The sequence below is a fragment of the Leptonotus elevatus genome, chromosome 11 (assembly GCF_054856555.1).
Source record: "Leptonotus elevatus isolate MCC_2025b chromosome 11, RoL_Lele_1.0, whole genome shotgun sequence".
Taxonomy (NCBI): domain Eukaryota; kingdom Metazoa; phylum Chordata; class Actinopteri; order Syngnathiformes; family Syngnathidae; genus Leptonotus; species Leptonotus elevatus.
The window spans coordinates 14,642,643-14,655,444 of record NC_141249.1 but is presented as its reverse complement, the minus strand read 5'-3'; the positions used below and the strand labels follow the sequence as shown (position 1 = coordinate 14,655,444).

General features: G+C 42.1%; 1 protein-coding gene across 7 annotated transcripts in view; it reads left to right on the top strand.

Annotated features, from left to right (window-relative positions):
- Positions 1 to 12,802, top strand: part of celf5a (cugbp, Elav-like family member 5a) — a 249,745-nt gene that overhangs the window by 189,298 nt on the left and 47,645 nt on the right. For 5 of the 7 annotated variants that reach the window (XM_086088750.1, XM_086088751.1, XM_086088747.1 and 2 more), the window contains exon 4: positions 12,353 to 12,481. In XM_086088750.1, coding sequence (XP_085944876.1) covers positions 12,353 to 12,481 — 129 coding nt within the window. The remainder of the gene's footprint in view (positions 1 to 12,352; positions 12,482 to 12,802) is intronic. The other 2 variants (XM_086088752.1, XM_086088748.1) reach the window with 1 other exon arrangement.

The following is a 12,802-nucleotide window of genomic DNA, read 5'->3' as shown; positions in this document are numbered from 1 at the left end:
TTGGATATTTTTAGGAGAGCGTAACATGTCAGCCGAATGTCTCAAACTGCGTATCAGCTTGTTTACTTTTGTCAGTGTTCTCAGAGGTCTTCGTATTGGGGGAGGAGTCATGCCATAACAATGTCACAAGTCTACATTTCCCTGCTCTTGGTCGTTTCAGGGCAATGTGACAATTGGAAAATTTGAAAAAAGAAAGTTGCCAGACAAATATGAATTCACATGTATGGTGTTCCACAGGGTTCAATTCTGGGGCCTCTGCTGTTTTCATTGTGTCTGCTGACCTCTGGGTTCCATCTTAAGAAAACACCGGTGGTTGTTTTAAAGTGCTCTATGAACATACAAGTCGATCAATTCTTGACCAGCACAACTAGCTATCTAACAAAACGATTTTATTTTTCAATAAAGATGGCTTTGGCATAGGAAACTGGTGGGATTATGTACCTCCAACAAGGTTAAGAACCACTGGTTTAGAGTAAAAGATCGCAATTTTAGTAAATTCCATGCAACACAGCCACCAAAGACAATCTGTTCCCGCAAAGACGCAATTTAGTACCCGCTATTTGCGTTCTCAATAATTCAGGCCCACAGATTCTTGCAAGATCCAGTTCTTCTTCTCTCGGCATTCATGCGCAACTTTCAAGCTGATGTGAAAATTTCAAGTTTGTCATTTCTGAATGCGCAAAAGGGTTTTTGCATGCACTCTAAAAGCAGCATCGTTCTTTTTGATATGACTTGTGAAAGCTGTGAAAAAAGGATACACCGTGTTATAATACAAGTTGAAAAGAAGCATTTTCAGTAGTCTGTCAAATGATACACAACATTGCCCTCTGAGTGCTAAGTTTTTGTGGTGTCACTGAAGCAGCAATCATTGAAGAGAGAAAAAAAAACGAAGAAAGAGTCTAATGCACCTGCGAGGGGCAACTCAAGGAAGCCAATTTGGTATTTGAGGGTAGAGGTTCTTTTAACATTGTCCCGAACCAAATAGCAAAGCACTTATCGCAGCGAGGCAGAACAAAAAAAAAAAAAAAAGGAGCTCTCAAAGGCAACATTATTTCTGTCTGCAGCTTATTATGCTCGATGCTAACCCATCTCATGTATCACCCCAAATTAATGACGGCCGCCGCACATTTCCACCTTGTGTGAAAGTTTCTTTTCAGGTGGAGAATAAAGGGCACATCTCAAGAGCTTCATGATTTTGTGTTTGTGCTTTTGATTCTCCATTGCAGCTGAACTCGGCTTTCATGTCGATTAGGTACGCCCGCACAATCTTATGAGATCAGCGGCATCAATAATTCGGACTTTCCAAAGATCATAATGCTCTCTTTTGATTGGCGCTGTCAGACGGATATTTATTGAAATATAAGGTCATTATTTAGATTGTGCTTTGCAGTTATGTAAACATGATCCCATTATTGAAATCACATCTAACTTTAAAGTCCTTTTACTTTTTTACATATTGATATATTTTATATCTTATATGCATGCTCATTTACCTGATTGTGTTTTTACTAAATGTTTTATTTACCTTATTTGAATATTTTACTGTAATTTGTTTGAGGGTCAAACGGTTGCAATAATAAAACCAGATGTTTCTCAGGTACATTTTTACATTCTCTTATATAAACGTGAAAAAGGGCAACCACTGAAACTAAAATGAAACTAAAATGGCTCACACTTTGAAAACGCCTGACAAAAAGTCTCAAGTGCAAAAACGATACTGTCACCTAGTGGCATGTTATCATGTAGCATCACCAAAAGCAATCAAACAAAAAGCTAAACCAACATGTGGAGTTAATCCTTCAGACGTTTGCTGTCTTATTTTTCCGGAACATTTCGCTTGAGAGACAAATTATGACTTCAGAAGCCGCCGGTCACATTAAATTGAAAAATGACTCCGCCCATGCATGGATGCATGGACGATTTGACGAGTATTGGCTTTTTCCAATCCTCTGTATTTTTATGCAGGATTAGATTTTTTGATTTTTCCATTATGACAGAAAATTGTGCAAATATTCTCGGAAAGATGTGCGGCGTAATATGGAAATGTTAGCAACGACATGCTCGATGGCCTATATAGCTATCTATTTATTGGCCCGCTTATCTCGTGCGGCATTTCCCCATCTCATTACTGTTAGCGCTGCATTTTTTTTTTTCCTCAACTGGGACTGGAGAATATTGAAAACACTCGCTGGTAGAGAAGGACGGTGGGGTGGGGGGGAGTGGGTTAAATCTGACTTTCCGTTTGTGGAGGGAGGGTGTTAAATCTGACGTTCCATTCACCAAGGTGTCTGGGTCCTGGCAGGCGGCTTTTGCTCCCTCGCCGGGCAGGGCAAAGCTGACATGAAGGGCGCCCTGTAAGCTTCTTTTGTCCACGTGTGGCAAAGTTATCTGGAAGCTCAGTTGCGTTCGCGGACAAAGCCCGAGTTGTAGTCCGTCGTCGGATACGTCCTTGCTCGCTTTCCTGCTACAACTGGCAGGATTTGTTCAGGGTTATGGTTAGGATTAGTGGTTCAGGTAAAGGAATTTTTGGTTGGGGTCAGTGGATATGGTTGGGGGTTATTGTTAGGAGTTTAGCGGCTAGTTTTATGGTTTTGGTTAGTTAGGTTTGGGGGATTATGATTTGAGTTAAGATCAGTTGTTAGGATTGGAGTTTAAGCATCAAGTAGGTGGTTGTAGGTGGAATCAGGGTTAAGGGTTTTGAGTTGAGGTAAGGGGCTAGGGTTCGGTGTTGAGGTTTTTGGCGTATGGGTTATAGTTTTGCTTGTGGGTTTGATTTGGGGGTTAGGATTAGGTTTACGGGTTAATGTAACATTTGGATCTTTTGTTCATGAGTTAGAGTTATGCTTCATGGCAAGGTTTAAAGGGTTTTGGTCAATGTTATTCTAAGGCAGGGGTGGGCAAACTAAGTCCTCGAGGGCCAGAGTCCTGCAGGTTTTGCATGTTTCCCTTCTCCAACACAGCTGATATATGATCAGCTCATAAGCAAGCTCTGCATAAGCCTGATAACGATGCTGTTGATTGGAATCAGTTTATGTTGGAAGAGGGAAACATCCACAACCTGCAGGATTCTGGCCCTTGAGGACCAAGTTTGCCCACCACTGTTCTAAGGGGTAAGGGTTGAGGGTTATGGTCAGGGGTTTAGTGGTTAGGGCCAGGATTGGTGTTCTCGTTCAAGTAAAGGTTTAGGCTTAGGGTTCATGTTTAGTTTTTTGTCAGGGTTCGTGGTTAGGATTGGTGCTTAGGCATTAAGGTGTTTTTAATGTTGGGTATTGGGTTTTGTAGTGTTGTAGTTCTCGAGATCGGTCTTGGTCTCAAGACAGGTCTCAAGACCACTTTTTAAGGATCTCGGTCTCGTCTCGGAATCAAAGGCATTTTTACTCAGTCTTGCCTTGGTCTTGAACAGGGTAGACTTGGGATAGACTTGGGAATTTTGATCTAGACCGGTAGAGACCAGGCCAGTACTACTGTGATCAGTGGATACTCATCATTTGTGATTTTTCTTTGATACTGTCTTGCTTTGATCTCATCCTCCAAAAGTATTGGTCTTGTCTTGGTCTCGGCCTCCAAGAGTCTTGGTCTTGTCTCTGTCTCGATACTTTAATCTCAATAATGTTTTGGTCTCGGTTGGTGTGGTCTTGGCCGACAACGCGGTATGGTTTGGTAAGTAGTGTAGTTTTTATTTGATATAGTTTTCAAGTCTTTGTGCATGGAGAATTTCCTCCTTAATTCTCATTTGCACAAAATGAATACAACTGTCAAAATGGAGGGCGGGTAAACGTGAGGGCAGAGGGCTGAGCGTGGGCATGTGGAATAAGCTGACACTTGCAGGGAGCAAAAAAGTGCATTTTCAAGATGGGTTAGTGGGGGCTTGTTGAGAGGGCGTGTCTGCCAGGAGCCTCATGAATCAGTGTCAGCCGAGCGATGAGAAAATAATTAAGAAACAGGCGGGCACTGTGTTAAACGCTGCCAAAGGTGGAGGCCTTTCTGCTGTATCTGGATGGGAAAGAAAGGCAATAATGGCGTGTAGAAAATCCATATCATAACGGATGCCAAAATGCCCTTCAGGTGGCATTATGAAGGGAGACAATATAAATAGGACTGCCATATTGTAAATGTTTATATACAGTAGCTAGCTACACATACACAGCACTTTTCAGGATTTATGAGCACGGCCGTATAATACAGCGACAGTAATATTTCACTTTTGTTATCATATTGGGTGTAAATCTGCTGAGATGTATATGCTGCAGATAGAATAATTTAAGCAATTTCTCCCTCAATTTTTCTCCTTTCAACTGTGTTTGCAGGCGGGGGAGGCAGGAACGAGTTTAGGGGGGTGGGGGGGGGGGGGCTTGTCAAGAAGAAAGAGGCATAAAAACACACATGCACATCAGCACTTCCACACGTCAGAGCTTTTACACAAGAGCCGAACACTGCGCCTGGAATCCCCCAAAACCAACGCAGCGACCATTAAACTGCACCAATGCGTCAAAACTTTGGAACACAACGGAGGATATTTGATTGACAGCAGCCTCCTGTGTGTGCTGCAATATGTTTGGGGTATGTTTGAACGGCAAGCACGTTACAGATATTTGGGTGCCATTTCGCTCCTAAAAACTCGTTCCCCGCTGAGATCCAGCTCGTGCGCTTCGGAATGCAGAAGCGCTCTTCCTGTGGGGGCTCGTGTTCGCTAACACGCTACGGTTTGATCTTGAGCTTTGCGGCCTGCCAAACATGCTACAAGGCCCGCGTGCAGCCGTTAGCAACCGCAGCCTCCCACGTGTTCCGTGTGAAAGACTCGCTGCTGTGTTGTAAGATTGTAAACGTCCCCCATGAATCGCTTGCAGTCTATTAATTGAATGGTTGTGCTTACACAGGCCTGTGGATTCGACTCACGTTGATGTTTTTAGTCCATAATGATGACGTTGTGACAGTTAAGGCTTTTCACAAGGCTTGCAACAGTACCGTTGTGCCAATAAAGTGTTGCATAATTGATGAAGTGATGGCTTTCCAAGCGAGTCTTTGGAATTTCTTGTTTCTTAGCCATCAAGTCTTTCACTTAAAGCACTGATTCCTAACTACTTTATTGCGGTGCAATAATGTGGCACAATTTACGGAACAAATCAGTGTCATTAATTGAATTTGGGTTTGATACACACTTAAGTAAAAAAAAATAAATTGGGGGTGAATAATCCCCTCATTGTTGTTTTGCCTGCAAGCTTCTCTCCATAAACATGATAATTTGGCTATACTGCAATGTCGACCTTTTGACTTAAACCGATGCAAGTTTGAGTTAAACTGTTAAATATATTGATTTGTACGGATTTAACTAAAACCAGCACACTTAATTTATTCTATTATGATTTGCTATTATCAAAAATTTAGGTCATTTATTTCATATTGCACATATGGCAGCTCTGTTCATTACCGCTAACGTGCCTGCTATCAGAAGCTAATGCAGCATTCCGTGCATCCAAAAACATTACTGCTTAGTTCTTACCTTTGTCTTATTAGTGGTTTTGAGTAGTCCTAAGTCACAGGGTGGATCGTTTCCCATGTAGCTTCCAAACCAAGTGTGGGATAAATCAGTGTGAGTATTAAATTAGCCTGAATGTGACTTTACACTTGGGCTAAAATATCAACAGCTTGCTTAAGGACATATTTTCAGCTCACAAAAATGTACTCACTTACGTAATTTCACACTTGGTGGGTGGTCAGCCACTCTAGAGACCCAAATGTCGATACGAGCAATTAAAAAGTTACTTTTCCATACTCTGTCCCCTTAAGAATAAAATTGAATCAGTCATTTATGCTTCTTGGAGCATGTAAACTTGCTTCACTTTCTATATTTCAACTACTATCCATGCAGCATGCATACACTGTATCTGTATTCCAGCCGGGTTACACGCAGACTTATTACTGTATCCTCCGTGATAGCGGCGCAGCCTGCTAAGGATTTTGGACAGTAGAATAAGACCCGCTGAATAGCAATGTGGCGCCGGCGAGCAGAAGAAAAGAGAAGGCGGCAAGAATAAGAAGCAGGAGGCGAGAGTGGGGAGGATGCGGCCTTACTGTAAATTGCTGCACACACACACACACACACACACACACAGCCCTGCAGTCCTCGATAAGCCGGGATGGATGAAAAGGAGCTGGTTCGAAGGGAAGGGCGAGAGGGTTCGGAAGGACCTTCCTTCGGGTTGTGTGGTTTGGAAGTGGGAGGGATGTTGGTCACTATGACAACAACTTATACTGTCAATCATCTTTCACCTGAGGAGTTGAGGGGGGGTGACAGAGCCGCAGTGTGAATGTGACTGTCGGTGGTAGAGATAAGGGCAAATTATGACCGATATTAATTTGGCTGATAAAGAAAACAATAACGAATGGATAAATATATTAAATGAGATAGTAACCCCAAGCTTGGAGAAGAGAAGTCAACCAGTTCACCCCCACCACCACCCCCCCTCCCCAACTCTACCCCTCTCCCCATTCCAAGGAAGATAAGAGCTGAGGAAGGATCCAGCATATTAACGGCAGCTACTGTAGTGCGTAAGAATCACATCCTTTTGTGGCCGGAATACCAAACAACCCCCGTGTCCCACCCGCCCTCCTCTCCTCACAAGCCTATTATACTCCCACCAATAAGCAGGATGCTACACAATAACAGTGTCAGCATGTGTTCAAGCATTAAAAACACAGACAGAATGAAATTAATTAACCCGAAGAGATCACAGTGCTTAGCCAGTGGAATTTAATCCAATTTATTACATATATCGCGATCTAACTGGCTTGTGGTTGCGTTAATGAGAGTATGGGGACAAGCGTGTGTGTGTGTGTGTGTGTGTGTGTGCGCGCGCGTGCGTGCGTGCGTGTGTGCCCTGACAGCGACAGTGGATGCTAAGCATGTTAGGGATCACCGACGGGAGCAGCCAATGAGGGAAGACGTCCGAGGTTTGGCGACGCCTCGGGGTGCCAGCACCCTGCCAAATTAGCGCTTGAATAACGAGCCTTTTATCTCGTCAATGAGAAGCAGACATTTTTTGTTATCACTCCCCGTTTTTCTTCTTCTATGGTCGCACAAGCTCACCTTCAATAGAGAGAGAGAGAGAGAGAATACTTTGTTTACCGATTTCTAAAATAAATTAGCATTGTAGCTTTTGAAGCGGGCGCGCTAACCCACTGAGCTGACAGCGCCGACTGGAAGGCCGCTGCCGCCGCCGCCACCGCCACCGCCACCGCCGCGCTCGGCAGCCTTAATGAGGTGGCTTATTAGCGTCGGCTCTCCTCACATGTAACGGCAGCTCAGAGAAAACAGTACGGTGTTTCGCACCTAAGAGGCGATATAACGCAGTATTGTGACGTTTCCCGCAACAAGACTAAACAACAAGGACTTCCATCGGAACGCTGTTGTGGCGATGTGCACTATAATGCTGTCGCTTTTCTTACTTCCACACATCGTGATTATAAACATGTAATTGTGTATACTATACATGTCATTGTCATGTACAGTATATCTATTAGCAAACTAGCAGCTACAAAAAATGTGTACTTTGATATGGTTGCTTTCCGCCATTTGTGGTACGTTTGGTACATTTCATTGCAGGTTGAAATGTGTTCTTAAAGATGTTTGAGGTTGTGTTTAAAGCAGTTGTGTTAGAGTTTAAATTTCAAGGGGAAGTCAACCTTAAACATTTCTTGGCAATAATATGTTATATGTAACCTCACTAGTCTAAACATGACATTCTGATTGATAATACATTTGTAGAATATGAGTTGTACCGCAAAATCCAGCCATTTTTATCTATCTCAGGGGGCGGCCATTTTGCTACTTGCTGTCTACTGAAGATGACATCACAGTTGCTCAGGGCTCAAGCAGTGACCAATCACAGCTCACCTGTTTTCTGAAGATGAGCTGTGATTGGTTGTTACATGATGTCATTTTCACTCAATAGCAAGTGACAAAATGGCCGCCTTCTGATATTGATAAACACTGATGGATTTTTGCTGCTTAACTCATATTACACAAACACAATATTAAACAAAATACCATATCTAGGCTAGTGTTAGTGTTCTAGATTAAGGTTTGAAGTGTGTGGTAGGGTTTAAAGTTTAGGGATTCAAGTCTATGTTTTGGTTTTCAGTTGGAGTTTCAAGCCAAGGTTTAGTCTTCAAGTTAGAGTTCGAAATTAAGGTTTCAAGTCTGTGTTAGGGTTTAAATTTGGTGTTTGGGGTTTAAAAATTAAGGTTTTAAGTCTATGTTTTGCTTTCAAGTAGGAGTTTCCAGCCTAGGTTTAGTTTTCAAGTTAGGGTTATAAATCAAGGTTACAATTCTCTATTAGGGTTTAAAGTTTGGGTTTAAAATTGGGGTTTAAAGTTTGGTTTTAACTCCAGTTGGTGTTTCAAGCCTAGGTTTAATTGTTAAATTAGGGTTCTAAATTAAGGTTTCAAGTCTGAATTAGGGTTTAGATTTTGGGTTTGAAATTAGGGTTTCAAGCCTGGGTTGTGTTTTCAAGAAAGGGTGAGGGTTTCGACATATGGCTTCAAACTTGCTTTTGGGTTTTAGAGAATAGTTTATAACCTGAGCTAATTGTTTCAAGTTGGGGTTTGAAATTAAGGTTTCAAGTATGGGTTCAGGTTTCAAATTGGGGTTTTGAGCCTGAGTTAGGTTTTCCAGTTAAGGTATCAAATTATGGTTTCAATTCATCTTTTTATTGTTTTTATAAAACCCTTACTTCATGTCCCTTGGATTCAACTGCAAAAAAATATTCCTCAAAATTAGAAAAATGCTCCTCAAAGACGTCATTGATTATCAAAACTGCTCCTCAAAAAGAGAGATGGAGGGAGGGAGGTGTGAGAGAGAGGGAGGGAGGGAGTTAGGGAGGGGGAGAGAATGATTGCGTTCAGCCAGAGGTAGCAGGCTTGGCACATTTCAGTGAAGGTTGAGATGTGTTCTCCAAGACGTGTGAGGTTTTGCATTAGTATCAAGTCTATCTGGCCGCCATCATATTCTTGAAGGGGCAACACCTACCGCGTGTGTGGCCCTCCGTCTTCATCATCTAAACTCAGATTTCATATTCCCCCTCCAGCAAGAAGCACCATCTCGACCTTTCATTTTCTAGTTCAAGGCTTTCCTTCCTTTTTTTTTTTTTCTTTTTGCAGATAAATGCTCTCCTATCTACTCTGACAGATGTCACGTTGCATCACGTCCACGGTGATACGTAGCCTCTGATCCTGCCACTTGCAATAAGCAGCCAGCACCGGGGACGCCCCCTCCCGAGATAACACCCTGACACGCTTGATTATTTTAAAGGTGCATCATTTGTGTGGCCGGCCCGGTGCTGTGAAACCGTAGCTGGGCGTCAGTGTTGCTATTTCAGGTCTGGAAAATGACATGACGTGCTGTTGTAGACACACGGTGAGGTAAGAATGAGAAGTTGATAACATCACATGGAATTTGATTTATTCCATGTTGTGATTGTTGATGATTTTGTTGCGTGGTTGCTAAGTCAGGGAGGCAAGGGAGCACTACTTGGCAGCAACCAGCAGAGGGTGCAGGGAAAAATACATGCTCGGCTCGTTTGACTTGAAATAAAGAGACTTTGAGAATTACAAAATAATGGAATAACATTTTCAAAGTTGAAGTTGAAGTTTCAAAGTATGGCATCAATCTAAGGTTAGGGTCAAATTAGCCTGTGGTTAGGTTTCAAATTAGAATTTCAAACAACGATTTGGGATTCAAAGTATCCAAATTAGGATTTTTAATCTGGGTCATGGTTTAAAATGATGGGTGTTTTTGTTGTTGTTTTGTTGTTTTAATGTACATGGTTTTTAAACCAATATTTCGATAGGCTTTGAAATTAGGTTTTAAAGAGAGAGTCAGCGTTTAAAGTTTGATGTTTCAAGCCAATGTTAAAGTTATAAATTATGAAGTTAAAACTGGGTTAGGGTATTAAATCGAGTTTTCAAACCAGGATTGGGCTTTTAAAGTATTGTTTCAAGACAGGGTCAGGGTCTTAAATTGGGGCATTAGGGCATAGTTAAGGTTTCAAATAACACATTTTGGTTTGGATGAGGGTTTTAAATTAAGTCTTCAAGTCAAGATTTCAAACCATAGTACACAGTTGGTATAAAGGTATGGTATAAAGTTAGGCTTCATGGTTTTAAATTTGAGATATCAAATGATGGTCTTAAAGTAGAGGTGGTAGAAGTTGCTTTCAAGTCTGGGTTACAGTTTAAAAGTATGGTTTCAAGTCTGGTTTAGGGTTACACTTCAAGTCTTGACAGTTTAAAATGAGCTTTAGGCTTTCAGCAATAATTAGCGTTCCAGGGGTTTCAATCTCGGGTTAAGGTTTCAAGAAATGTATCTCAAAACAATGTTTTAAAGTTTATTTTCTAGCCTAAACTCCAGTTTCAAGTCTGTGTTTCAGGTGTCAAAGTATGGTTTCAAGTCCGGTTTAGGTTTTGAAAACAGAGTTTAAAGCCAGGGAAAGGGTTTCAATGTAGCCAAGTTTATCATAGACGACTACCACAACACCTGGCGGTATCAGTCATTTTGTAATACCACAACCTGTTTTGTTTTGTTTCTGAGGGATATATTTGAGGTTAGGGGTTTATTTATTCAAGTGGAAAATTTTCCCTGGAAATGAATTGAGGCAGCCGTCTATTAGAGCAGAAATAGAGTACAGTGCTGACAACAAAGCTGGCAGAAAGCGAATGGAGTGAGGTTCCCCAGACTGGGAAATTTGGCCTCTGAGTACATCTGCATGCATCAGTAACATTTTTTGACTGGATGTCCCTTGGCTGCTTTCACATGAGGAGCTGCTCATTTGGCAGCAAAATTTAGCAGTCTGGAGCCACTTTATTTGGTTACAGTCAAGCCTGTTCATTTCTGTGTGTAATGCGTTAGCTCAGAGCCTCAGGCCTCCATGCGGCTCTGTCCTAGATTTCCTTTCCACATTTATTCTTTTGTTTTATGAAGAATTTGTTTTGGTGGAAATGGTGCAGTTAAACATCTTTTCTTTTGTATTTTCTGTTTTCTAGAGTTAATAGAGAAAAAAACATTCATTTAGTTCAAGTGGGCCATAATGTAGAAAAATCATTCATTCTTTCCATTTTCAATTGGTAATTGAAAAACGACTAATTATTTCTTTAATTTTAGGCTCAGATCAAAAATACAACATGCAATGGAATTAATTGATTTATTTTTGTTCGGTTTTATGTGACCCAGAAATGTGCCGCTTGTTAACTGCCAGAATCAGTCAAGGGCAGAAACAATTCTTACCTCCATCAATCGCAGCAAGTCGTCCAGAGCCTGGAGTAACAAGGCAGCCCCAGACCATCACACTAAAACCACACGCCTTCAAAAAAGTTAAACTTTTTGGCTCATCAACCCATAGAATATTCTCACAAGTCTTGGGAATCATTCAGATATGCTTTGAAGAAAAAGAAAAAAACTGACAAGCCTTTAAGATCTTTTTTCTCAGCAGTAGTTTTCGCCTTGGAAGTCATGGATATCATTTTTGCCCAGTTTCTTACATCTGTTCTTGAACTTCTCTGGATCATTGCATTTTGTTGCAACTTTTTTGTATTCTTTAATAATATATATGTATCCATAAGAAACAAATGTTTCTACCGCATGTTTTTCAGTGATTCTTTCCGCCAGCCTGCGGAGAGCGGCGGCGCTGTCGCATTAGAGAACGTCAGTAAACACAGTGTGTCAGGTCAAGGTAAAGATCACATCCCCCTGCGTTCAACAGAAGTTGTCTCCTATTGAAAAGTCAGCGTTATTCACGCCATGTCTCGGCAGCGCCGGCTGCCAGGCGGAGGCCATTGTTCAGCTGAGGAGCGCACTGAAATATTTCTCTGGCGACACAAAAAAGCACTGGATCAGCAGCAATTAGTTGAGGAGTAAGAGCGAGATAAAGAGTGGACGGCAGTCGGGAAAAAAAAGGAGTGCGTGTGGAAAATGTGGAATCAGCGTGGAGGAATGAGGAAGAGGAGATGAATAGTGTTGGGTTGGAAGGATGTAGGGGTGGGGGTGGGGGGTGGGGGGTTAGTACTGTAAGTGTTGCGTGGGAGACTGGGGTTCCAAGGAGCCATGTTTCCACCAAGCGGTATAGATCGGTTTGGAACGCCCGGGGTGCAGTGGGGGATTGACACAGCTGAGTGGGAAGTTTACTGATACTACCAGATTAAAATGATCAGTCATGGAAAAAAACTAAAAACGATCATACCCTGTGACCAGGGTTAAATAATTCCTCCACCACGCATGTTTGCTTCAAGACTTCCACCATCATCTTGACAATTAAGGTCAAAGTTCTAACCGAGAACTTGCATTTCTTTTATTTTCCAGAAGACAGGAAGTTGTTCGTGGGGATGCTGAACAAACAACAGACGGAGGAGGACGTCTACCGCCTATTCGAACCCTACGGAGTCATCGAGGAGTGCACGGTCCTAAGAGGGCCTGACGGCAACAGCAAAGGTAAGCCCCATTGACACAATTGTCAGCTCGATTTAGGTCACTGACGGAAGAGTGACTGCGTGGGCTGTGCGGAGAAAGTGTGTGACTTGCGCGTCAGATATGCTGGAGGTCAAATAGCATTTTCACTTCATTTCACGCTCAGCTGTTTGATGTGATAGACAGCTTTAGGCATTGGTGGAAAAATCTACAATGATATCAGTTATGTACTGTAAAGAGGAAAGTACAGTCAAATATTGCAAGAGCTACTCAATGTCACAGCCTGGCAAATTTTCAGTTGGATTAGGTCTGGGTTCTGGCTGAGTCTTTCCAAGTTTCTTCCAG